Source organism: Paramormyrops kingsleyae, chromosome 1 (genome assembly GCF_048594095.1).
Source record: "Paramormyrops kingsleyae isolate MSU_618 chromosome 1, PKINGS_0.4, whole genome shotgun sequence".
Classification (NCBI taxonomy): domain Eukaryota; kingdom Metazoa; phylum Chordata; class Actinopteri; order Osteoglossiformes; family Mormyridae; genus Paramormyrops; species Paramormyrops kingsleyae.
Genome location: NC_132797.1, coordinates 62,753,369 through 62,781,236, shown reverse-complemented (window position 1 = coordinate 62,781,236; position 27,868 = coordinate 62,753,369). Strand labels below are relative to the sequence as shown.

Genomic DNA, 27,868 nt, shown 5'->3' with positions numbered 1-27,868 from the left:
CACCTCATTTACCCGCTTCTGCCTACGGAAGCATGAAGCAGCTGGCGGTGAACGCGGTGTCCGCACTGATAATAATCCAGCTTCACCCCAAAATCTGACTGGCTGAGCAGGACCTCTTTGGGAACGGGGGCTCGAGGTGGCCTTGAGGTGGCCAACACATCAGGGATACACCCCAGGCCCCACGTCTTCTCCTTTTTACATCACACATGTTCTATGCATTTTTTCATGGCGACTTCCATGGAGTACTATTTCAAAACCTTCTATGACTTCAGTGTTCTCAAGGGTTTTTGTAGGACGTTTTGTTGATATACGGATTGTTACACAGTTGGGTTGTTGTCCTTATCAAAGTCACATTTATGAAACTGTGATGCCAAGGCTTTGAAGTGAAATATAATAATATGCAGCATTACTATCAAGGTGAGGTATCAGCAAGATGAAGATGTCTGCCCTGGATGCCTGTTGCTGGCCCTGGGGGGTGCTGTTACTGAAAAGTTGCTTGTCAAGAGTGTGAATAAGCTGACACGGAAGCAGGCCAAATAAACAGGAAGGAAAATAATTAATAATAAACTAATTGTGTATTTAAGACGCCCAGGGAGACAAGTGCTTGATTAAACAATTGATTGAAAAGTCTTCATTTTAATTGCAAATAAAATCAGCTGGACTGTGAAGGATCACTTTAGTTGGAGGATGATGGTGCAGATGTTGTCTATGGCCTGTGAAGGTCTGTCCATGTATAAATCGAAAGATATGCCCCCCCTGAGCTGAGCATTCACACTGGCCATCTGCAGAACCTCAGCGGCTGGATTCACATACGACCCCCGAGCTGTCACATGACCACCAGTCAAACCAGTACACTGGGTTGGCCCCCTGACTTTTTGAGTGTGCCCCCAGAAACAAAATAATGTGCCCCTGTCACATGACTCACTGCTCAGAGAGATTTACACCCACAGTTTGAAGTTGTCTGGTCACCCAGCAAGAATGACCGGTTATTAAAAATGCATGCCTGGGTGGGTGTCTGGGTGATGACTTTGTGGAGAAGCATCATGAATTATGGGCTGTTCACTTTCTCTCACTTGAAACACATTTCAGCCTCACTCCATCACAGCAAGGTGGTCTCTCAGCTCCTGCTTTGATGTGGAGAAGCAGGCCTCAGGAAAACACTCACGCCTCACCGCACTCCCGTAAACATGCCTCTCACATCTCGGCAGACGGAACAGTGATGGGTTTCCATAGCCATCACTTGCATTCTCAGAGATGTCTGAGACATCTGAGAGTGTTTGTGACCGAGCCATTCTGTTCACCACCATCGCATTTCCTGTATCTGCATTGATGACAATTGAGGGGGGATCCATTTTAGATTAGGGTCATCTGACTTTGCCATGTGACTGTGCAGGAAATGACACAATCTACTGGACGGACATGGGCCTAAACCGCATTTCAAGGGTGAAGAGGGACCAGACGTGGAGGGAGGACATAGTCACCAGTGGCATCGGCAGGGTGGAGGGCATCGCCGTGGACTGGGTCGCCGGTGAGTGCACCCAAACCACAGGCCGAGTACCATACTGTAGATATTACCAAGGTGTTACTATGTGCCCATGTCCAGAAGACCATGGGTTCAAATAATCATGTCACCACTGTCCACTTGAGCAAGACCCTTAACCCCAGCGGTTTCAGGGATGCTGGGTGCTCGCTGACCCCAACCTTTCCACCCTGTGTGTAGCTTTGGACAGTTACGTCCGCTAAATATGTAAATGAATCAACGAACAATTTGAATGAACCATTTATGCATAAACGTTTGTCACAAATAAACTTAAATTATTCAATCAACGTGATTTTCTGTATATCATATGGCCTCTGTGTGTGTGTATGTGTGTGTGTGTATGTGTGTCTGTCTGTCTCTGTCTGTCTGCCTGTCGGTCGGCAATTTTCCACAGGGAACATTTACTGGACAGACCATGGCTTCAACCTGATCGAGATGGCCCGGCTGAATGGCGCGTTCCGGTCTGTGGTGATCTCCCAGGGGCTGGACCAGCCGCGAGCCATCGCCGTGCATCCAGTGAAAGGGTACAGTATGCTATCTCCCAGTCTGCCTGCTAGCCAGGCAGCAGGACCTGCGACTCTGCATGATCAGCTTGACCCTCCACACTCTGACCCCCCTCCCCGCATCCGTCTGCCGGGTCGCTGTGGAATGCCCCTCCTGGGCCAGTCAGTGCAATTGGAAGCATGGGGTACTTCAACAAGCAGACTCCAGACGCTGCTGATCACATGATTAATGAATTGCCTACCCTAAATGCCAGCGTCCTCAGGAATAACACTTCCGATAAAAAAGAGCAGCTCATCCCCACTGAGTAATAAGGACCCTGCCTGGTTCTGCCAGCACCCCTGAGACACTCCTACGGGAGTATCCCGATCTGCACTGAATCCCCTGCCTTAGAAACGGCGCCAAGCCCCCAAACCAAGGCTGTGGGGTAATTAAAGGAGTGATTCACTGCCCAGGATTTTCTGTAGCAATAGCCTTTTATTTCAGATGCGATCAGAGGTGTCAGCATGACCGGAAGATAAATCTCACTGAGGCAGAAGGGAAGCGTCCCGCGGCACGCGGAGTAAGGAATGTGAATACGTGGTGCTGCCACGCTCCTTGGATCTGAGGAGGATTACCACAAAGCCGCCATGGATGGGGTTCACATATGGCTCAGTATCCAGTAGCACCATTACCAGTTGTAAGCCCATGTACTGCCGTAGGCAAGCTTCACTCGATGCACCCTCTGTCTGAGACCAAGTGAAATCAGCTGGCTAAGTCAGCACCTCCCCCAGAAGAAGACGGCCTAGGTGGCCGAGTGTGTCGTCTGATGGTTGACCACTGAGTAACACAACAGTGTGGTAAATCTTCTTTCACAAGGGTACATTTCTGCATCACAGTGCCCCTCTTCCCATCCAGCCAGGTTTGGCTTTATTCCAACCCAGTGCAGTCACTTCTTACATTCACACCCCAGGAATAATGTAGGGAGTCAGGTACAGAGCGGAATACTGTCAGCTCTCAGCCAGCCGCTGGGACTGAGATGAACGGACGGCAGTCTGAAATGAGATGAATCAGTGCTGAGCGTGCGAGATAGTGGGGTAATGTCATGAATGCCACTGGCGGGCACGTGGATCCATGTTTCGATAGGGTCCGTATGCTAAGTGCACCGCCTCATAACCGTCTGTCATCTGTGAGCGAGAAATCGATATGCCGCTCAGTAGGCGTGCGTTGGATCCGCCATGTCAGACGTGACAAAACAGGGAGGGGAGGGGTCTAGTGTTTAGAGGCTGCCTTCCACTCGTGAGGGAGCGTGTTCGTGTTGTGGCACAACCCTATTTCCAAAAAGGTGGGACGCTGTGTATAATATAAATAAAAACAGAATGCAATGATTAACAAATCACATAAACCCATATTTAATTGAAAATAGAACAAAGACAACATATCAAATGCGAAAGAAAATTTTACTGTTTTATGACAAGTATATATCAGTTTGAATTTGATGCCAGCAACATGTTTCAAAAAAGTTGGGACAGGGGCATGTTTACCCCTGTGTTGCATCACCTCTTCCATTTTGCCTCAGTCCATCTTAAATGAGCTTGGGTCCAGAGAAGTCGGCAGTGTTTCTGGATCATGTTTAGATGTGGTTTCTTCTTTGCATGGTAGAGTTACATCCTGCATTTGTGGATGCAGCAATGAACTGTGATCACAGACAATGATTATCAGAAGTGTTTTTAATGCAGTGCAGCCTGAGGACCCGAAGATCACAGCTACCCAATATAGGTTTTTGGCCTTGTCCCTTGCGTACAGGGATTTCTCCAGATTCTCTAAATCTTTTAACGATATTATGTACCATAGATGATGAAATTCCCAAATTCTTTGCACTATTACATTGAAGAACATTATTTTTAAATTATTGTTCTAGTTACCCACACAGTCTTTCACAGAGTGGTGGACCTCTCTCCATCTTCACTACATAGAGACTTTGCCTTCTGGGTGGCTCTTTTTATACCCGGTCATCTCACAGACCTGTTACCAATTAACCTAGTTAGTTACAAGAGTTTTGATTTAGCATTACACAACTTTTCCCGTCTTTTGTTGTCCTATCCCAGCTTTTTTGGAACGTGTAGCTGGCATCAAAGTCAAATTGAGCATATATTTGTCATAAAATAATAAAATTTCCCAGTTTCAACATTTGATATGTTGTCTTTGTTCTGTTGCCCATTACACATGGGTTTATATGTTTTGCAAATCATTACATTCTGTTTTTGTTTACATTTTGCACAGCATCCCAACTTCTTTGGACACAGGATTGTACACGTGATGACATGCCCTTCTTTAGCAACCACTTTCAGGCTTGTCTGTCTCCCGGCTTTTCAGCTTTCCCAGCGTGTCATTTTCTGGACTGATGACAAAAGGAAAGTCCTCTGATCCAGGGAGGACTGATTTAAAAGTCTGAGTGAGAAAGTAATATATTTCTAGAGTATTCTGAACACCTTCACGTGACTCAGGTGTTGGACGGGGAAGGACGAGTTTGCTGCAAGCTGAGGACAGAGAGAGGGAACATAACCGTAACAACAAAGAACCAGCTCTTTTGGGAGGAGAGCAAAGAAAAAAATGCTGTGGGGGGTAGGGGGCTTGTTGTGAATGAACAAAATGCAGCACTTTTAGGTCAGACGTCAAGCAGGGTCTGGTTTACCGGGGGCAGGAAGCACAGAACACTGCAATTTACACATAATTCGGGGAAATAGCAGGAAGCCAATCAGAAGTACAGACTGCAGTCGCATCACCATCCCTAAGTGCACATAAGCCATATTCCCTCAGTGTATCCCTACTCCCACAATGGGTGAAAATGTACAACTGGACATATCTACCTGTCTTTGCTGGAAGGTTAACAATGTCCTGGAGTGCTCTGCACCGCTGTGCTACCACATTCCTGTTTCATTCTCATCGCCACCCTGCTGTGTCACCGTGTCCCTATGCAGGTACATGTTCTGGACAGAATGGGGTCAAACCCCATGCATCGGCAGGGCACATCTAGATGGGTCTGACCAAGTCATGCTGGTGAACTCTGGCATCGCCTGGCCCAATGGAATCTCCATCGACTACGAGGTCAGTGCCGGCACTTGGAGCGTCCGCATAAGTCTTTTCCCGCTCCGTTGTGTACCTCATAATGGCTTTTAATTGGGGGTGGGCGAGGTGAGAAAAATGTCTCCATAACTGGAACAGTTCCTGCTGATGTTTGTGAATTGCATTCCAGGAAAATAAGTTATACTGGTGTGACGCTCGCACCGACAAGATAGAAAGGATCAACCTTGAGAACGGGCAGAGCCGTGAGATCGTTTTGTCATCCAGTGGCTTGGATATGTTCTCCGTCACCATCTTCGGCGCTTACATCTACTGGTCTGACAGGTAATTTATTTTTCCATAAATGTTACCGTTCTCCCGATTGTTTGGCAAAGACCAGCCACCTTGCCTTCAGTGGATTAGTCGTTTCCTCGCAAGGTCACTGCTGAGAATCCTAGGGATGCCGTGTAATATGTCGGGAAAATACCTGCTCCTTTGTGTTACTCCCACCCTTTTTACTATATCCAGGAAGGTTCATGTTCTCCATCTGTCAGGGGAAACCTCTCATGTCATTTTCATGATGTTTACATTGTCATTGCTTGGAAGACCATGGGTCTGTACTGTCTGACATCTTGCTCTTTCCCCTTCGTCACTCCTTCCCTGTGGGCCCACGCCAGGGCACATGCCAACGGCTCCATCCGGAGGGGCTTCAAGAGCAATGCCACGGAGGCCCTGACCATGAGAAGTGGCTTGGGAATTGGCCTGAAGGACGTGAAGGTGTTCAGCCGGGGCCATGAGAAAGGTTGAGTTACCGCTCAGTGCTAGCCGCACATCTTTCTCTTTAAACACAAAACCAGTTTGATGCTAGCTGAACATCTTCCCCTTTAAACACAAAACCTGCTCGATGCTAGTCAGACGTTTTCCCTTTTAAATGCAACACCTGCTTATGCTCTACTAGAGGTTAACAGATTGTCCTCTTGTTTAGGCACAAACCCCTGTGCCAGGAGAAATGGTGGTTGCCAGCAGCTCTGCTACTATCTGGGCAATGGGCGGAAGACCTGTGCATGTGCTCACGGCTACCTGGCAGAGGATGACATGTCCTGCCGCAGGTACGATGGCTACCTCCTGTACTCGGAGCGCACCATCCTAAAGAGCATCCACCTCACGGATGAGAGCAATCTCAACCAGCCGGTTGTGGCCTATGAGAACCCAGCCTACTTCAAGAACGTTATTGCCCTGGCCTTCGACCACCGACAAGAACCACTGGGAACAAATCGCATCTTCTTCAGTGATGTGCACTTTGGGAACATTCAGATCATCAATGATGATTGGACGGACCGGCGCGTCATTATGGAGAGTAAGACCATTTTTAATCCTTTGCTTTCATGAGAACATCTCACTAGACCATCTGTGCCTTGCTGATCTTGGTACAAATCAAAAGAATACATATATAAACCTTATAGTGCCTCATAAAATAGTGTTTTACTTTCTTGCCAAAGTGGAACAGTAGGAACATCTTGTAATTATCCTCAGCCTTCTTTAGCATAAAAAACCTGCAGTTTGAGAGGGAGCATTTATATTTCATAGATTTTACACAGAGCTGCTAAGTATTTACCTAAATAAAGTTGCTACATCTGTATCTTTCGTGCTTTCCCCCATGGTTTACTTTGATCAGACAAAACAACCTCTTTTTTATTTCCAGGCCCCAATAGCAAAAGATCCAGAACCTAAAATCCATTGTAAACCATCGATTCCCAGAAAAAATATACTCTTGTTTGCTTATCGTTCGTATCTGAATGCCCAGTTTTTTCTTGGGGGAGCATATTAGGCGTGACACTGCAAGAAACCTGCTATCATGAGTGGACCATGTACACAATCAGGAATTTTGACATGAAGCTCAGTAGTTCTTTTTGTTGTTGCTGGTCCTTGTGTTCCTTCTTCAGAAGCCTCAGTAAAGATGGTTTAAGGAGGGGAAAAAATGAAATAAGTAACATGACAATACAATACACAGAATAAAATATAAAAATATAGGTGGAATATTGCACATGATCAGTTGCACATGAAATAAATATATTGTACTGTGAGATATTGTGCTTGGGAAAACCTCAGTTGAGAGTGCAGAAAATGATCAAGACCAGCGATATTGCCATGGTATAATGGATTACATGGTATATGGTTGAGATACAGAGATAAGTAAGATAGTGGTACAGTATGTGGTATCATACAGTAAACATGGGTGGGTCCCAAAACAGTTGAGGTGCATGTGTAATGCCTGATGCTTGTGGTGTGGATAAGTCACAGTACAGTTCAGTATGGTGTTGCTGTGAGTAGGGGGGGTGGCAGGCCCAGTGAGTTTAGCGGTGTGACTGCTTGGGAGTAGAAACTGTTCTGCAGCCTTGCCATGCAAGTGTTCAGGGCTCTGTAGCATTTCCCGGACAGCAGATGTGTGAAGAAATTTTGTCCAGGGTGGGTCAGATCATTGCAGATGTTCCTGGCTTTGCGGCTACAGCGGGTACTGAAGAATTCCTCCAGAGTATGTAGCTGTGAGCCAGTGATCCTCTGGGCTGTTTTGCGCAGGATGGCTGCCTTGTTCTTGGAGGTGATGCCTGTGTACCATACTGTGCTACAGTATGGTATGATGGACTTTATGGCACAGTTGTAGAAGCTGACCATCAGCTGTTGTGGAAGTTGTGCTTTCTTTAGACTTCTCAAGAAATTAAGCCTCTGGATTGCCTTTTTGGCCATGATTGTTGTGTTTGTTGACAAGGAGAGGTCTCAGCTGACACCAAGAAATCTGAAATTCTGGGCAGAATCCACCTTCTCACCGACGATATTTATGGGATGGTCGTCCTTTTACATCGACTTTCTGAAATCCAGGATCGGCGCCTTAGTTTTCTTTGGGTTGAGGGCTGCAATTGTTGACCTGGCTCTCCAAGTTCTCTACCTCCTCTCTGTAAGCATCTACCTCCTCTCTGTTGAAATCAGGTCTATTACGGTGGTGTCGTCTGTGAATTTGATTACGATGTTGGAATCATGGAAGGGTTTGCAGTCGTGTATGAAGAGTGAGTATGGCAGAGGGCTCAGCACACAGCCTTGTTGTACTCCAGTGTTTAGTGTTATGACAATGGAGGTTTGCTTGCCCATCCATACAGCCTGTGGTCTGCTTGTGAGGAAGTCCAGAATCCAATTACACAGGTGTGTGTTGAGTCCCTGGTCAATCAGTTTGGTAGTCAGCTTGTTTGAGGTGATGGTATTGAAGGTGGAGCTACAGTATAGTCAATGAACAGGATCCGTACATAGATGTCTATCTGTTGTTGATGCGACAGGGCAGCGTGAAGGGCCAGTGTGACAGCGTCCGATGTTGAACTGTTTGCCCTGCCGGCAAACTAATGTTGGTCTAGGGAAGGCGGCATGTTTTTCTTTATGTGAGTTAGGAGCAGTCTTTCCGAGCATTACATTATTATGGGGGTCAGGGCTACTGGGTGGTAGTCGATCTGACCGCTGCCTGTTTTGGAACCGGGATGATGGTAGTCTTCAGGCAGGAAGGAACGATGTTGAACAGGCTGGTGAGCACGACTGCCAGCTGTCTTGTGCAGTGCTTCAGGACCCACCCAGGAACGCCGTCTGGGCCAGCGGTTTTTTCTTGAGGATGATGTGGCTTAGGGTCCTTCTCACCTCGTGTGGTTGCAGTGTTAGTGCAGATAATGATGCTTCGTGCAGTGGTAGCTTAGTGGTAGGTTGATTGTTGGCTCTGTTGAACCATGCGAAGAAGTCGTTCAGTTCATCAGGGAGAGATGGGTTAACTGTGTTAGTTATGCAGCTGCTGCTGCCTTTGTAGTCTGTGATGGATTTTATGCCTTCCCATATGCGGTGGGAGTTTGAGCTGTTAAAGTGCTCCTCTATTCGCATTTTGTAGTGGAGCTTTGTGTCTCTGATGCCTTTCTTCAGATTGAACCTTGCTGTTTTATAAGCTTCTGAGTCCCCCATGCAGAAAGCATGTTACGCACCTTCAACAGGTTGTGAACATCCCTCGTTATCCATGGTTTCCTGTTTGGAAACCTGTTTGCTCTTGCTGATGGTAAGATTGTACAGAAGTTGATTTATGCTAGTACAGAGAAGGCACTTAAGTCTATGTGGTTGTCCTGAGTGGCTTCTTCCATGAACAGGTCCCAGTTTGTGTTGTTGCAGCACTGCTGTAGTTCAGCTATGGCTCCCTCAGACAAGATTCTGACCGTCTACTGTGGGCTTTGTCCTGGTGATGAGGGGTCTATATGCTGGACTCAGGAACAAGTGATCTGATCGGCCTGGGTTAGGTTTGGGCAACGCTTTGTAAGTGTTTGCTAAATTGCAGTAGACATAGTCCAATGTACTGTTTCCTCTGGATGCATCTTTCTCATGTATTTCAGTTCATAACTCGCTGAAATCTTCATAAAAGGGGGGGGGGGGGGGGGATGTGGCCAGGTGTGAATGGCGCATGCAAACACATAAGAGCTCCTACCTGTACATATTCAATGGAAGGAGACAAGAAATAGTGACATGAGTTAGGTTTTTCTTATTTATTTATCCAACTGAATGTTGCAACTACACCATTTAGTCATCTTCATGTAGCCAAGCCTTTGGTGATCAGATATCTGGGATCAAAACAAACTTCCACCATTGCTTACAATGTACTTTTATGTTTCTGCAAATGCATTTTGCAATGTCTATACGTTGGTGTCAAATTACAAACTTGACATAAATCATATTTACAAAGTACACTAAGAGTAAGATGAGTTTAATGCCAAAACAAATATATAAGAAATAATTTATTTGCCATGAATTAAGTTTATGATATTGAATGAAATGTGTGACCATACCCTAGTCAGTGAAAGTGTGTTCCCTACCCCTAGACCCCAGAGGGCTAAAGTTGGCGTGATTGAAGTCACCTGCTATAATAAACATGCCATGCAGGTGAGAGTTTTGCAGTCCGTTTATGGCGTCATGCAGTTTAGCCAGTGCTAATTTAGCATTAGCTAGCATTGGAATATATACTGTGGTGAGAAACACTATTATGAACTCCCTTGGCAGATAAGAACATAAGAACATAAGAACTATACAAACGAGAGGAGGCCATTCGGCCCATCGAGCTCGCTTGGGGAGAACTTAACTAATAGCTCAGAGTTGTTAAAATCTTATCTGGCTCTGATTTAAAGGAACCCAAGGATTCAGCTTGCACTACGTTATCAGGAAGACTATTCCATACTCTGACTACACGTTGTGTAAAGAAGTGCTTCCTTAAATCCAGTTTGAAATGTTCTCCCGCTAATTTCCACCTATGGCCACGAGTTCTTGTATTTGAACTAATGCTGAAGTAACTATTCAGTTGTACAGCATCCAAACCTGTTAGAATCTTATAGACCTGGATCATGTCCCCCCTCAGTCTCCTTTGCTTGAGGCTGAACAGATTTAGCTCAAATAACCTTTCCTCGTATGACATTCCTCTAAGACCAGGAATCATTCTTGTGGCCCTACGCTGCACCTTTTCTAAGGCCGCTATGTCCTTTTTAAGATATGGTGACCAAACCTGTACACAATTTTCTAGGTGAGGTCTCACCAAGGAATTGTATAATCTTAGCATTACCTCCCTTGACTTAAACTCCACACACCTGGAGATATACCCCAACATCCTATTGGCCTTTTTTATTGCTTCCCCGCACTGGCGAGAATGAGACATGGAAGCATCAACATACACACCAAGGTCTTTCTCATAATCAGCTACCTTTATTTCAGTAGGTCCCATAAAATACTTAAATACTACTTTATATTTCTGCTCCCTACATGGAGTACCTTGTCTATGTTAAATTTCATCTGCCAGGTGTCAGCCCAGTCACTAATTAAATTAAGATCCCGCTGTAGCTGCTGAGCCGCTAGTTCAGTATCTGCTACACCACCCACCTTGGTGTCATCTGCAAATTTCACCAGTTTACTGTATATATTGGTGTCTATATCATTTATGTAAATTAGGAACAAAAGTGGTCCTAAAATTGAACCCTGCGGTACCCCACTATGAACGCAGGCCCACTGTGACATTGAGCCTCTTATAACTACTCGCTGCTTCCTATCCGTTAACCAGTTATCAATCCAGGTCGCTACAGTTCCTAAAATACCTGTCGCTTTGAGTTTAAGTGAGAGCCTCTTGTGGGGAACAACATCAAAAGCCTTTTGGAAATCTAAGTAGATGGAAAGGTATGCACTTCAGTGTTGTGAATTCTAGACCTGGAGAACAGAACTGTATGATAATGTCTGTGGAGGTGCACCATGCATTGTTTGCATATGTACACACTCCACCACCTTTGTCCTTACTGGTCCGGTCCAAGCGGTACACAGTCCAGTCTGCTAGCTCAATAGCCATGTCGGGGATGTTAGCATTCAGCCAAGGTTCCACAAAGTGTGAGACGCAGCTGTTCATCTTTCTGGCAGTGGTCCTGTGTCTCAACTCGTCGATCTTGTTGACTAGCGACTGGGTGTTTGGGACCAACAGGCTCGTTAGTGGTGGCTTTTTCAGGGAGGCTTTTAGTCTGGTATGAATGCCGGCCCGTTTGCCCTGCTTTTGCTTGCGCTCTCTCCTCTGCTTGTACCACCTCCTCACTGGGGTGGAAATCCAGCCAGGCACTGACGTGTGGAGCAATTCATCCGGAATTTTTGGACGTAGTGGTGAAATAAAACTTTTTATTCCTATATCCCTCAGCTCTTGCCGATTGTATGTCATGTTTGCCAGTTCTGACTGAATAAAGTGGCCTAAAGTACAGAGAATTAAAAGAAAGTAAAGAAAACCTTCTCCTCAGAGAGCTCCGGGCCACTGCATCCATCCACGCTGCCAGCTTACATCTAAGTAACTTATGGCCTATGTCTTTTTAATAACCAATGTTAAGAGTGGCCCTTTCAGACAGAAGTATTTCTACAGAGGACCCTCGGACATAATCAGCTGATGGAATTTTCAGAGAATGCCGACTTCTGAATTTCTCTGTCTATTGATGTGATTTAGACCAGGTTAGAGAGTTTTGCAAACTTATCTTTTTATTGTGTAATCTGATTGATTATCCTTCTTGCCATAAGGATAAGCAGAGATGTTGAGTCATGTAATGAACTTGTGTTCAATGGCAGCCTTGCCACGCTTTGTCGTTTTGTCCCATAGCACAGGAAGGTGGCGCTGTAACAGAGATTATATTCAGATGTCTCCTTCATGAGGAGCAGCCAGGGTGTGATTTAAAAATTTTTAATTCTTGAAGTTGGGGGGAGATGGGGTTTGTTTGTCTCCCACTTTCATTGTTGATTAAAGAAATTCAGACCACAGCCTCCCTTTAAGTATCCTGCATGCCCGATTGTGTTCTGGCAGTAGAGTATAATTGGGGGGCAATTATCCATCGTGCTCGACTTTGATGTTAGCATCTCTAAGGCGGTGCACTGCCATAAAATGAAAGGGGGGGGTGCAGATTGCTCACTGGTGTTTCAGGCTTTAAGTGTTAGAGGCCATTTGTGAAAGGGCCATTTGTAACCAACGTAAAGTGGCAGTACCTTGATGTATCGCAGGGTTTTACACACGCAACATCTAGTAAGAGCTTTGTAATGGCTTCCACTATTCTTTTCCAAGTAAATGGGACCAATCTAACTGTCAAAAAAAACGTGTTTAAGGTATCGTATCTCTTGTGTTGGCTGACATATGATGGATTAAATTGCCACTTTCCGCCATCTTCGACCCAGAGAGGGTTAGGCGAACAGAAAAGTAATCCATTTCCTCATTCTCTCTCATTTTTTGTGCTGTTTATCCTCACGTCATTGCAATTAGCAGATTGCCTGGAGCAATGTATTATACAGATGTGCAGGCAGGGAACACACAGAGGATTGGCTGGCTTGTTTCAGTAATAAATGAATATTGAATGATGCAGACAAAGCGTGGCCATAATGTTGCACATAAATGCCTGCTTATGTGGTATCTGGACACAGTTCAGTACAGACTGAATATGAAGAGCTCTTTTCCAAAACGGCATAAATCCATTATGATAGTTTTCAGGAAATTGACATTTTTTTACCTAGACCCACACATTTTGTTAATATTTAATTTGTACTTTTAAAATGGTTTTTTGGCTCAGTCTGAACATGTTGAACAATGATTTTTAAATCAAACAACAGTATTGTTGATTATAAATTCTAAGTTTTTTTTTTTCTTTTCAAAACAAAATCCAAAACAAAATCCATCCATTTATTTCCTAAAAGTTGATTGTTTATGTGTGTTATGTGTGAACATGCAACATATGACATCAGGGACTCATACAATAAATGAATATAAAACAAAATAAGTGCAAATGCATTAAATAAATCAAATAAATAGTAACATAAATGGTAAAATAAAATAAATAGTTTCAATATCATCCACCAGATAAAACAAATAATCCGGTGACATCTTCTCGACTTGAAAGAAACCAGTCGCAGCAGCCTTGTGTTGACATCCCACAGAGCACCGCCAAGTTCGATTAAGCCGCTCGAATTCTGATTGGTCAAGAGTACATATCACGTTTTGACAAAAAATAGGTACGGCGCTTATTGCGGTTTGGATAGAAATGGCATCTTGCAGTACTGTACATCTTAAACAAGGAAATATAGCAATTTGGCATGAAATGTTGATGGAGCAGCGAATAGGTTCAGTGCACCGTAAAATAGTATGACAAACTCATTTTTTTCAAATTTGGCCTTTATCGCATTTTGGAAAAGAGCTCTTCATATGGTCATGGTGAAGCTGAACATTTGACTTTGCTGAATTCTTTCACCTCAACCCCAAGAAGAGGAAACTGAGAGACTGTTCGTTTGGCCACTCTCTCCAAAATGAGCATGATTTAAACCAACAGAACCCACTTATCATTCCAGTGACCATTCCAGGAGTTACGTTTAACCTCGTAATTAGTGACACTCAGCAAGATGTTCAGCTATGGATGCTGAGGAGGCTCACACTGAGCGATGACACCGGGTCACATTTTTTTTTATGGGGTGTAAGCTAATGTTCAGCTGGACTGGGTGGATGTTGTCAATCATGAAATGATCCTTCTGTCTACTCACACATAAGAAGTTTTTTCATCATTAGACAAAGTAATATTTCTAAGAAAACTACTAAAAACAACAACAACAACAAAGTTATTCAGGAATTTAGTTGCACAGAACCAACTACCGGGAAATATAGACCTAAAAATGTAATTTAATTAATATTTGAAATAAAATTTCAGATTAATGAGATCCATCCTTTAAACATTTAAACAAACTTTTTAATGATAACATTATTAATGAGACAAGCTTTAATAATGTACAGGTTGGTTAATAAGTAACATTAGCTGCTTGGATGAATTACCAAACAGATTCCCAAATATAAGTGTGCATGACCCCATATATACCGTTAGATCATGTTTGATTGAATGTAGCATGTCACATGACTTCATGCTCAGGTTGTAATTGGATATTTCCATGCATAATCCCCTCCCATGATACCGACAGCACATCTGTGGCGAATGATGAGCTCAGTACCAGAAGCCTCTTCCGCTTTGATAAGGATGAGACATGGTGGATAAGCAAGTAAAGCCCCCAGGACTAAAAAGATAAGCCCCCCATCCCCCACCCCCCCATCCAATGAGAGTTCAGGTAGTTTATTCCTCCATGCTGTTGTTGTGTGCTAGGAGTGGAATTTCTCATAATCTCTTTCACTTTCATGTTACTTTTGTTGTGGAGACCTAGAGAAGGCCATCAGCTACCTTTGTACTTCCACATGAAACTAGATCTTTTTTTCCAGTTTTTCTTTTTACAGTTACAGAAAACATTTTTGCTTTTGTTTAGCCTGTCAGTAGTCATAATAATACACTTAACTGATAGAGTGCCTGATCATCTTCACCAGTATGCTGGCCACAGTAAAATCTGTGAAATGACATACCAAAACCTGCCTGTGGGAGGCACTGGACAGAAGAGCAGTTAACCACATTCAATCATATTATTTCTACCAGTGAAGGTTGTTAATATATGAAAGCAGCACTTTTACTGCATGTAATAAGATAATCTTTAACCTTTGACACTGTAATGCTGTCTGTCATACAGATCAGTGTCTAAATGCATCAGATTCTTACCATCTGTTTTTCCCCCCCCAACTATGTGTTAATCACCATCATCAAGATTCCTTGTTCTGCATCTGATTCTGCATGGCAACAGTAAAAAGAAACATTTAGCTTGAGACCCGATCGAGAGTGTCATGCGAGTCATTCCATGTTCCAGGGGAAACAAATTCACTGCATGGAAATGGTCGATGCGTGTAAACATACGGAACCTGTTGTTAGTTAAAAATGAGTTAATCATCTGTGAATGTAGGGATTTGTCAATCACCCAGTGACCCCCCACAAGGAAACCCAGTGGCACCCACTGCAAATGACAGTCTCTCCCAGAAAAGCGAAATGGGAAAAACGGCCACCCATTTAATGGAAGAAATGTAAGTGCGTCAATCAAACATGTCTGGCTAATTAAGCCCCATGGTAAATAATGGCCTCACTGCTGGAGTATACTGTAATCCCAGCATGCCAAGCTGTCAGGGTTCTGATGCTTGCGTTTGCGGTGAGACACGTGAGCCCAAGCTCAGAGGTACCTTGAGTTTCACATAGAGCTGTAGTCAAGACTACCTTTGTAGTCAAGACTTAGGCAACACCGAGTCCAAATGAGAGACCAAGACAGAAAAAGGAATCCTCTTTGAGACTACTTACTTGCCTGTTTATAATTTTTGTATGATGCTAGAGATGCGTCTTCTGCTTTAAGATGATCATTTTGTACTATTATTTGTTATGATCAAAAAGCAACTGCAGTGTAACAGGACAGTAGGATCAATGTTGTTTCACTTGATAATATACTGTACCCAACACTCCCCAAAGACAAAACAGCATGTAATCCCTACTCAGAGAAGAATGATGTACTGTATTTTTGCTGATCATTTATAGGCCCAAGATTATGACGTATACACAGTAAACATGCAGAATAGCAGTCTTACAGTAAACATACAAAATGATATTATTTGTTGAAACCTTTTGGTTTAAAACAGTCTTCAACAACACAGTAAAATTACAATTCATTAACTGAATCCAGTATCCACAGAGCTGCAGCAGAGATCCCTAATCATGGCCCTTGACGGACAAAATTTGAAAGATTTTTTTCTAATTGTGATGAAACAAATTTTTAATATTTAGATCAAGGCTTGAATTAAGGCAGCTGAAAAACAATTAGAGCTGTTATGATATCAGATTTTCATTGCACGATTATCATAGCCAAAAGAATTCACAATAATATTATTGTGATATCTGTAGAACGTATGAGCAAAATTTAATGCTATAAATCAAATTCATTTGTGAATTTCTTTATTGTGTGTTTTGTCTCTTTTTGCCAAATGAAGTACACTCAAAAGTTATAGAGTCAGTAACTACAACTGTAAAAAAGTGTTCAAAAAGAGCAATTACACTCTAGCAAGCTAACTCTTTAAAGGGATGCATGGAGTGTCGCACTTTCCTATTGTATCTCCTCCGACACAACTTTACGTGGCAGTAGTGGTCCCATGGTATAGTGTATTGTACTCCGTGCATCTGTGCATGCACAACATTACATTTTACAGCATTTTTCAATGGTGCCCGATTTGCACCACTTAGTTTTGTGACATTGTCACAACACAACCTGATAACATTAAGAAAAATATTAATGGGATCAGGTAAATTTTACAGACTGCTTGTGAGTAGAGCAGAGTGGGATATTCAACCTGATTTTCCAATTTCAATTCTTTGTTCTCTGTCTGTTTAATAGAAGTTCTGCATTTCTCCTGCACTTGTGTTTGAGAGCATGTTTATGGGTCTCGTTAGGTACCCCAGTCACGATGAAGTGACTGTATGCCCCTGACAGCTACCACTATTATGATGTAGCAAAGTCAGTAGATTAATCCAACAGGACAAACAACTAGACAAATGTATGTTATTTACTTCGATTTTTTTCTGATCCCATTGATTTGGAATGATGTAAATATTGCTGCAACATATGCAAAACCTCATATTTCAGTTCAGAGAGTACCACACCACTGGATATCAGCAATTTTCAGGATCAGGTCCACTGAGGCCTACTAAGAGGTGGCCTCACTCAAAAAGCCACCCCCCCAGATGTTTCAAAAGCTAAAAAAGCAGCTAGTGAGGAGTGCCAGGGACATCGGTCAGATTTGGTGTTAGGCTAAGGCAGCTTCACGGGACAACAGAAGGGTTTATTAAATGAACTATAAAACACCATGAAACACTAACAAAAACAAAGGACCACAAGGGGTCAAACGTAAATGGGGGATAAACAATGACTAATTACAAAAATGGGGCAGGTGGGCAGGACATACATCTACAGTAACATCTCACAATCACAATCACAATCAACCACTCAGGAACTAAACTCAGGCAGGAATTTAAATACAAAAATTGAACGGGGTAATGGCAAGAAGGAGTGAGAGACAATTAACCAATCAGGGAGGGTGCAGGACAACGAGCAATCAGGAAAACACACAAGGGCAGTCACAAGAACAGGCAACAGGTGGAACTAATTAACTCAGGGACTGGGAGGGGAAAGCTAAGATACTGACAGAAACAAGGAGACAGAATCTACCCTAGGGGAATTACAGACAGGCAAAAACACAAGCACAGGCACAAAGCATGTACAAATCACAAGACACAAGAACTACTATAGGAAACTCATACAAGTGAAACACTAGGGAACAAAATACAAAAACAAAGGAGCTGGGATTTGAACATACAACAAGAGGGGTTGATAGATAACTGCATGGTCAGCTCACTGAGCCATGCTGTCAACGAGGAGAAGGACAAACACTACAGACTAGGACAACAGGAGCTTGGCCTTTTTAGGTATCAGCCATAATACAGACTATTTCCCAAGGTATCTGATACACTGGAAATTTGTCCCAAGGCCATTGCTATTGCTACTAGGTTCCATATTTTTCCATTTGAGCTCATTTTAATTTTGCCTCCACAATCTGATGGGCCTTAGAGTAATATTCTTTATTTAATCATGTTTAACATTGTAGTAAATACTTTATTCAAGGTGTCCTAAGTAGCTTATAGTTACTTCATTCATTTGGACAGTTGAGTATTTTTCCTGAAATTAAGCTGCTTAGTAGATGATCCTGAAGATTTCCTTAGCTCACAGTTTTAGGGTTTATGCATTATGCACTGTGCTAGGAGAAGCTGGCAAGGCTTCCTTAATCTCTAGGGTATAACGGCTAAGAAACGCTTAACTCCTTAAGTATGGTGCTTGACTGGGAGCCTGGCTGGTGCTGGGCCAGGAGGCACACTGGTGGAGAAGTGGGGCAGCTCCTGCACTTCGAGGCCTGAAATCTATCTTCATTAGCGGCCGTGAGCAGTGATGGATGGCGGACAGGAACGCAATGATCTGATCTCACCTGGGTGCCTTTCGTAAATCACCTGATGCTGTGCAGGTGTGGAATCGCCTCTGTGTGGGACAGTTATCCTGCCTGGCATTTGTGTCCAGGAATCAGTTGAAGCTGCCAGTTTGTGAGTGTCAGCTGAATTCTGACATTGGTACTGAGAGGATGAACTATCATGAAATTTTGTTCCATACATTATTGAATGTTAATTATTTAAAATGAGTTTTATTGACCCACACAGTAGGGGTTAGATGACAAAATGTGGGTAACCCATATGTAGTCAAAAAGCTTTAATCCCTTCCACTTTTCTGTATGCCCAGTCACACCTCACATAAGTCTGTCTGCTATTGGCTAATAGATCATGCTGGCCCATGAAATCATTCCATGCTACCATGCTAATATTCATAGATAATATCTGCAAGTGCACAGCATCACAGTGTTTCCTTAACATAGTTATTAAAATACTACACAATTGTGGCTATCCCAGTTCCGTATGATTATCCCAGTTCCGTGTAGCTCTTCAGTTTCTGTCTGGGTTATCCTGGTTTTGTGTGTTCTTCACTGGTCCTTATAATTATCCTGTTTCTGTGCGATTATCCCAGTTCCATGTGGTTATTCCGGTTCTATGTAATTATCTCAGTTCCATGCGGTCATTTTGTTTGATCATTCCAGTTTTGTGTGGTTATTCTGTTTCCATGTGATTATCCCAGTTCCGTGTGGTGTTGCCCACCCTCTGTTTTCTGGTTCTCACAGATGTGGGCTCGGTTGAAGGCCTGGCCTACCACCGGCCCTGGGACACTCTGTATTGGACCAGCTCCACCTCCTCCACCATTAGCCGGCACACCATCGACCAGAGCCGGCCAGGTGCCTTCACCAGGGAGGTGGTGGTCCGCATGTCTGAGGAGGATCACCCCCATGTCCTGGTGCTGGATGTGTGTCAGAAGTAAGTGCCACCACAACCCCCCACTGCAGCATCTCCTCAGATCTTGCAGAGTCATGTTCCCCTAGCAGCTGCAGCGTGAGCAACCTCTCATTTGACGCACAGGTGCCCCTCGGAGACACGAGCAAACTGCAGTAGAAAGAGAAACAGGGCTAGTCAGAACCTGGACCCGCAGGATATTATTAAAACATCAGTCTTGTCATGCAGTGGCATTTTCCCCCATTCGATAACCTGGAAATGAAACGATGACATTACTACTGCAGTAATATTAGCATCTACATCAAGTCCTGTGGATCCAGGCTGAACCGCATCCATTGCATATCCTCACAGGCTCCTCCCACATTTGCCCCTCAGCAAATTCTCGAATGGACCTGAAATGTTTACAGTTAATTAAAGCAGGATGGTGACTCATCTTCGGGCCCCATCAGGGATTCTCATCTTTTTCTGTGAGCCTCACCCCAGATTCTTTATTTTCTAATCAAATTACCCCAGGGGATTAGTGTGCGGAAGGCACAGTGCTGTCCACCATGGACAGTCGCCAGAAATGACCCCGCCTGTCTATATTAGAATTTTTATTGAAGCTCAGTACATTGCTACTGAAAGCCAGTGAGACAGAATCTAATTAAAAAGGTGGATTTCTGACAGTCTGTGGAATGCATCACTGCACCACGTGGCTAACAGCATGTAAAAGCATCACTGTTTTGCCAAAATTGCTTTTTTTCTTTGGAGTGGAACCATTCGTTGACTTATATTTAAAGCAGCTTGTTTGTATTATATTATGGTTTGCCCTCTCACACACACTCAATACGTGAGGCCATGTTCACACCTGGAACCCTGGGACCCAAACCTGCATCCTTCTGACCTCCTGGAACACACCGGGATCGGGATGCTTGTGGAATTCAGTTCCAGTTATAGCCGTGAAAATGACAGATGTTCAAGACTCGTGTGGTGGGGAATAAAGCTTTTTTAAGGATGGTTCCAGAAGTACCTGGGGTTTGACCTCTACTGGTCCAGTCCCCCAGACAGATAAGCTTGCTGACTTCTTGTGCCTTTATGGTGACAGTTAAATTGGCCATGTGGACTCCCAGTACAGCCCCCCAGTGTGCCTCTCCCGACAAGCTGAGGGTTATCGCGCGTGACGGTGGCTGAAGCGGCACCACTGCCACTGTGCTCTATCGCCTGATTGGCTGAGTTTCACCCAGCCTTCTCAGTGCCTCCTTTAAATGGAGGCCTTGCACCACCACCCGCCGCATTCTGCTGGCTCCTCCTTGTTAACCACATAGCTGAATGGGATCGTGAAAAGGCCCAGATAAGCTGCAGTCCATCATCAGCCCACCCCAACCCTCACCCTGTGATGCTCCCGGCTGAAACGGGGTGGAGCTGTCAGCCTCCTGATTTCGAAACTGCTTCTCTGACCCTGTTGCCTTGGTAACTGGCAGCTTCCCTTGTCGCTGTGTGGAAGCTTCCGGTGCAGTGAAGGCTCCAGCACGGTTCTCCACCTGAGCATCAGGGTATGTAAATGAGAGGGCAGTGTGTGGCTCAGTGGCTTGGGGTGCTGTGCCCGTGATTGGATGGTCTCCAGTTTATAACACAGGATTGGTAGACTCACAGTTGGGCCCCTGAGAAAGGCCCTAAATCCCCAATTGCTTCAGAGGCTGGCTGACCCTGCTTTCTCAAAAATGTATGTCACCTTGGATAATAGCATCTGCTAAATAAGTAAAATGTAAATACAAATGTGTTTAATCTGCACACAGCAGGTGTCAGGATTTGCCTGGCACTTTAGATTGGTGGTGATTGTGTACCCCTTATCCATAGTCTGTCTGCATGAGTGTGTGTAAATGAACATTATTCTAAAGATGAATGAGCCTCTTTCAGTGGAGCGCAGATCCCCTATATGTGACCAAAATCTATTTGACCAGCTACAGTATGACCCTCTTCCTCTTCTCAGCCTGATGTTTTGGACCAACTGGAATGAGCAGCACCCCAGTATCGTCCGGTCCACGCTGGCCGGGAGTGGCATCCAGGTTATCGTGGGCTCGGACATCGTCACGCCAAATGGGCTGACCATTGACCACAGATCCGAGAAGCTCTACTTCTCTGACGGGAGCCTGGGAAAGATAGAGCGCTGCGAGTACGATGGATCCCAGCGGCACGTGAGTGGGCCCGCTTTGACCCCCCTTGCATACTGGCATGGGCTCAAGTCCAAACCTAAGGGCAGGAATGAAAGAAACAAATAGCTGACTTATGACCTCCAAACAGATGGCCAGAAAACCATCTCCTTCCACCCTGATCCCAGATCAAAATAAAGAATACGAAGAACATTGTACAACATGCGCCGCGGTGAACTGTAACACTATAATTAATCCATGGGTTAATTGCATGTTTTTTAGCACTGCTAATTGCTGAGGGGTAATTTGATTGGCAGGATATTGTTCCTAAAATGAGTAAAGCGCTTCTGCACTGACAAATTCCCTCTCGTGAGGATGTCTTAGCTGCTTCCTGTTCTGGTTTTCTGTGAGTCGATAGCTTTATGCCGGCTCCACAGCCGAGGGCTGTGGTCTGGTGCTGCCGTATGGCCATTAATATTTTATGCAGAGGTGGCAACTCCTTCGCTGGAATGCTTAATTACGACTGTAATTACCCCCTCTGAAGTCTCAGGCCTCTGGGAGGGAGAACACTAAGCAACAATGTACGCAGACGTGTTGAACTCACAGCAAAAAGCCGTGTGTAACCCCTGAATGCAACCCCCCCCCCCCCCAACCCCCCACCAGCAATGGCTAATGTCTCCATGATTCAGAAACTCTGAGTTAGGGCCAAGTCCATCCCAATTACCATCCTGACCAGTGGGGGGTGCTCTTCCGCAGCCTGCTGATGCCCCTCACGTACCAGCTTGTCAGCTTCACCAATTAAAATGTGAAAATGAAGCTGGGCAGAGCAGTGAGGGGCCCGCAGCTAATGGCTGAGTAATGGGGGGCTGTGGCGAAAAGGTGGGGAGGGAGGCAGATACGTATTGAGTCAGCTGCATGGCGCATTATACCATGACGGACAGGAGTGTAAACAGGACGCAATTTCATCTTCTCCCCTCTGCGGTCATCTTAGGCTGCATGTCATGGTGATGATTTGGGCTGGCCTGGCACATCGTGATGATGATGATTATGCCGGTTTGATAGCAAGCCACTCTCATGTAATCATGGAATAGGAAGCAACAGCCATTGAGGCCCGGAATGCATCATTAACATAAAATGCGACTCGCCGCTCAGATGCTAATGATCTCCGTGCTGCTTCCCGTTCCGGGGCTGCTGAGGAAATGTGCTCTGGTTTAGTGTAGCACCTTGAAACTAGTCGCCCAATAAGATTAGATTGCCTGGGGCTGTTTGTCCGTACATCAGCACGGTTTACAGGTGCTGCCTCACTTTAATTAAATGCTCTGCTCCTGTACAATCTAGCTGTAAACAAGTTCAACTCCTGACAAAGTTCTCTGTAACCGCTGGGGTAATTCAGGTCGCACGTCACCCTCAGAGACACATGACTGTGTAGGTCAACCATAAACTAAGTGCCACGTTCGCTCTGACAGCCCCGCAGACCCGCAGCATGGGATTATGGGTAATATGCCCAAATCCTGGCACTGAGACCAGAATGTGTCATCGCCTTGCAGCTCTTCCCGTCCTGTGCCCTCTAAAAGCCTGGGGTTTTTCCGTTTGTGTCCGACCGCTCGTTGCACAGTGGGTTGTCCCTAGCGAAACGGCAACAGCACCAGCTTGACAGTAACTGAAGAAACACTATGGAAACTGAAGCCCTAAATCAGACTTTCTACTGGAAAACAGCAATTTCTTCTTTGTTTTCTTTTTCTCATATTGTTACAGACTCTCTCTGATAAACAGATGAGTCTCTTTGTGGTTTTGCAAGGAGGTCAGTGCAGAATAAGAGTTACTCAGTTGAAACCATAAGAATGGACTGTAATGTATCAGACGTGCGACCTGGTTTAAAACGTGACTCTAGCATCCTACAAAAAGCCCACAGATTTTTGACTTATAAATTACAATTTGTAGAATGTTACCCCGTGAATATAAACAACCAGAAGCTTTCATTTGGTAACAGACAGAAACAAACCCCTTCTGCGATTTTTACAGCATGTCAGCGCGTCAACTTTGCCATTGTGACGTGTAACTCTGCAATTAGCACGTCCCCATCAGACGTTCCATCGCATACTGGCGAAAACCCTCCTGTTGTATTGACCTGCCATCCATGTTCCTTTTCTACATGGGCTCTGTGGTGAAAGCTGCCTGTAGATGGCATCCTAGCCCCCCTGTCACTTTTGCCCCCCAGTTACCCCTGGTTCTTGCCATGTGACACAGAGAAATGGTCACATAAGAACATAAGAACATAAAAACTATACAAACGAGAGGAGGCCATTCGGCCCATCGAGCTCGCTTGGGGAGAACTTAACTAATAGCTCAGAGTTGTTAAAATCTTATCTAGCTCTGATTTAAAGGAACCCAAGGATTCAGCTTGCACTACGTTATCAGGAAGACTATTCCATACTCTGACTACACGCTGTGTAAAGAAGTGCTTCCTTAAATCCAGTTTGAAATGTTCTCCCGCTAATTTCCACCTATGGCCACGAGTTCTTGTATTGGAACTAATGCTGAAGTAACTATTCGGTTGAACAGCATCCAAACCTGTTAGAATCTTATAGACCTGGATCATGTCCCCCCTCAGTCTCCTTTGCTTGAGGCTGAACAGATTTAGCTCAAATAACCTTTCCTCGTATGACATTCCTCTAAGACCAGGAATCATTCTTGTGGCCCTACGCTGCACCTTTTCTAAGGCCGCAATGTCCTTTTTAAGATATGGTGACCAAACCTGTACACAATATTCTAGGTGAGGTCTCACCAAGGAATTGTATAATCTTAGCATTACCTCCCTTGACTTAAACTCCACACACCTGGAGATATACCCCAACATCCTATTGGCCTTTTTTATTGCTTCCCCGCACTGGCGAGAATGAGACATGGAAGCATCAACATACACACCAAGGTCTTTCTCATAATCAGCTACCTTTATTTCAGTAGGTCCCATAAAATACCTGTACTTTATATTTCTGCTTATATTCACATGATCTCTATGAAACTGTTTATGTGCTTTGTCTCAGCCCTCATGTGGAGTGTCATTGTGCATGCTGTAATGTGATAAAGTCCTGTATTTGTTTAAAGATGGGAAGAAGTCCGCAGCTCACTGTTAAGATGCAGATTTTGTGGTGGGGTGGGGTGGGGCAGGGTGAGGGCATGGCGGGGTCACCTGTGATTTTGTCAGTGAGTGACACCTCGTTCTCTGGCCGGCTGCCCCAACCGTAATTTATGTGCTTTTCTGCTCCATTCAAATCGTAGGTGATTGTGAAGTCAGGGCCGGGGACCTTTTTCGGCCTGGCTATTTATGGCGACTTCATCTTTTGGTCAGATTGGGTTCGGAGGGCCGTGCTGCGCTCTGATAAGTACACAGGGAGCGACACCAAAGTGCTCCGAGCTGACATTCCCCAGCAGCCAATGGGAATAATCGCTGTGGCCAACGAATCTGCCAGCTGTGAGTATGCCTGTTCTGACCGTGCCCTGCCCCCTACTGTGTGTGTGTGTGTGTGAGTGTGTGAGAGAGTGTGTGCAGGTTTGCATTTAACACATTGTGCGGAAAACCTGTGGTAAAACCTGTTACTATTTAGCTTGTGGAGACATTTTTCATGTTCCCACACTTTAAACCTCAATTAAAAGGTAAAATTAACAAAAATCTATTTTATTTGGTCACTTACGGTTAAAGTTATGGCTGGATGGGGGTTAAGGTCATCATAGTTAGGATTATGATTATGGCCGTAGAAATGAATGGAGAGTGCCCACAGTGATAGGGATATACGAACTGTGTGCGTGTGTGCGAGCATGTGTGTGCGAGCATGTGTGTGCGAGCATGTGTGTGCGAGCATGTGTATTAATGGAGGTGCAGGTTGCCCATCAGCCAGTAGTTCTGCCTCGATGTATTGTGAACGTGCCCCCCCCCCCCTTGATCCCCGTGACAATTTTTCCTGTGTGACATGAGAGCAATGGATCAACATGACTGGGGGCATCATCAGTAAACGTTAAGGGGGGGGGGGGGGCAGATTAGATCGGGGATGGGCCCCCCGGCTTTGAAGGTGGAAGCGCTGCCTCCATCTGCCTTTCTGTTGCTTCTGTTTGCGGCCAAAGGGTTCTAACTGAGCCGTCTGTCATACCATGATACTGCAATGGAAACCTGTCCGTGTGTCAGCTTCTCTTAGCGACTGCTTACATCATCCTGCCCGTCGTGGGCGCGGCTCTCCCAGGGAGTGTTAGCTACCGTTGTGTAACAGGCCTACATGGCCCTGTCGATACCTCCTTCCTCCCCCCAGACAGCTGAATCATGGCTCACTAGGGGGGTGCTTACATTTCTAGCCATGTGTGTCATTAGTTTTGTAGGGAAAGGTGCTCCGACTACGATCCGTTCCAGCAGCTAGCTGCTACCTTTTCCTGTTCTCTTTAACCTCTCCCTTTAGCTGCTCCCTTTAGCTGCTCCCTTTAGCTGCTCTCTCTACCTGCTTCCTTTAGCCTCTCCCTTTAGCTGCTACAGTACCTTTATCTGCTTCCTTTAGCCTCTCCCTTTAGCTGCTCCCTTTAGCCTCTCCCTTTAGCTGCTCCCTTTAGCCTCTCCCTCTAGCTGCTCTCTCTACCTGCTTCCTTTAGCTTCTCCCTTTAGCTGCTCCCTTTAGCCTCTCCCTTTAGCTGCTCTCTCTACCTGCTTCCTTTAGCCTCTCCCTTTAGCTGCTCCCTTTAGCCTCTCCCTTTAGCTGCTCTCTCTACCTGCTTCCTTTAGCCTCTCCCTTTAGTCTCTCTCTTTAGCTTCTCTCTTTAGCCACTGTCTTTAGCCACTCTTTTCCTGTTCTCTTTAGCAGCTCTCTTTGGCTCATGTTGGGTGTAGAGATCATTGGAAGTTTGGCAGGTTACTGCTTTTTGCACCACTTCTCTTGCTTGATTTGTGTTGTTAAACTGAAGAAGCTGGTGGTTTGGGCAGTTTCTTCACTTTGTGATAACTTGGCTCCAAACATAACCCTACATCTCATAAGAAGCCCTTGTTACATGTCATTGCATGGAGGTTCAGATATGAGCACCTGCTATGAATCCCTGGCATACGTCCTGCCGTCAGTCAGTATACAGAATGCCTGTAACCCTGCAATCTCTGAGTAATACAGCACAGATGTTACACTGCAAACATTCACTAAAAACCAGAGACATGAGCCGTCCGCTCTCACCCTTTACTTCTGCTAATGTCAATGATTATCCCCTTATTATAATTCCTGGTATGCCAGCATACTTTGCCAGGTGTACCCCATCCCGGGTGTACCCTATTGCAGGTGTACCCCATCCCGGGTGTACCCTATTGCAGGTGTACCCCATCCCGGGTGTACCCTATTGCAGGTGTACCCCATCCCGGGTGTACCCTATTGTAGGTGTACCCCATTCCGGGTGTACCCTATTGCAGGTTTACCCCCTCCCGGGTGTACCCAATTGTAGGTGTACCCCATCCCGGGTGTACCCAATTGCAGGTGTACCGCATTCCGGGTGTACCCTATTGCAGGTGTACCCCATCCCGGGTGTACCCAATTGCAGGTGTACCCCATTCCGGGTGTACCCCAGCCTCATGCCTTGTGCTGCCTGGGATAGGCTCCACAGTTCCCTGACCTAGATGACTGGTTAGCAGATGGATAGATGGATTTCTGTTATCAGCAATCAGGTGAGACTGGTAGCTGAACAAGGGGAAGCGGAACACTCCACCCCCCTGTGCCACATAGGCGGCCCATATCTGACCCCCTCATACTTCAGAAAACGAGGACACCTCCTGTCGCTGCATAGAGACGCCAGCTCTCCTCGGTAGCCCAGCCTGGAGGCGGCCATATGAGCAGATTGGGGCCGCTGGCTGTTCATCCCCTGTTATCTGAGCGGTACAGCTGGCGTGACGGACTGACAGAGGTGGCCACCTGACAGCCGGAGCACTATGCTCAGCGAGGACACTGAGCACGGCGGCTTAGTAAGGGTGCTTGTCACGGGCAGACGATGCTCGCATAATGTTCTCAATGTGAGTGGAACGCTCAAGACGGATGCCCCCACGCATATGCTGTATAATCACAAATGTGGGTTGTGATGTTTCGGTTCTGATGAAAAATGGATATTACCCCCCCCCCCCCCCCCATTGGTGTGATGGCCAGCATTGGTCTGCCTCACCAGCTGGTGTCAGAATACACTGTCTATGGTTCTGTTCAGTGAAAACTGCAGGTGACGCAGTTTAAGGAATGGTCCATTGCAGTCAGAGCCAGGCGTGG

General features: G+C 45.2%; 1 protein-coding gene across 9 annotated transcripts in view; it reads left to right on the top strand.

Moving 5' to 3' along the window:
• Positions 1 to 27,868, top strand: part of LOC111856674 (low-density lipoprotein receptor-related protein 1B-like) — a 276,774-nt gene that overhangs the window by 181,467 nt on the left and 67,439 nt on the right. For all 9 annotated transcript variants that reach the window (XR_011993593.1, XM_072717420.1, XM_023836816.2 and 6 more), the window contains 9 exons: positions 1,394 to 1,528; positions 1,935 to 2,064; positions 5,002 to 5,128; positions 5,277 to 5,428; positions 5,761 to 5,885; positions 6,069 to 6,440; positions 19,308 to 19,497; positions 21,443 to 21,647; positions 24,882 to 25,074. Coding sequence is in view for 8 of the 9 variants with exons in the window: in XM_072717420.1 (XP_072573521.1) it covers positions 1,394 to 1,528; positions 1,935 to 2,064; positions 5,002 to 5,128; positions 5,277 to 5,428; positions 5,761 to 5,885; positions 6,069 to 6,440; positions 19,308 to 19,497; positions 21,443 to 21,647; positions 24,882 to 25,074 (1,629 nt within the window). In the remaining variant the exon portion in view is untranslated. The remainder of the gene's footprint in view (positions 1 to 1,393; positions 1,529 to 1,934; positions 2,065 to 5,001; positions 5,129 to 5,276; positions 5,429 to 5,760; positions 5,886 to 6,068; positions 6,441 to 19,307; positions 19,498 to 21,442; positions 21,648 to 24,881; positions 25,075 to 27,868) is intronic.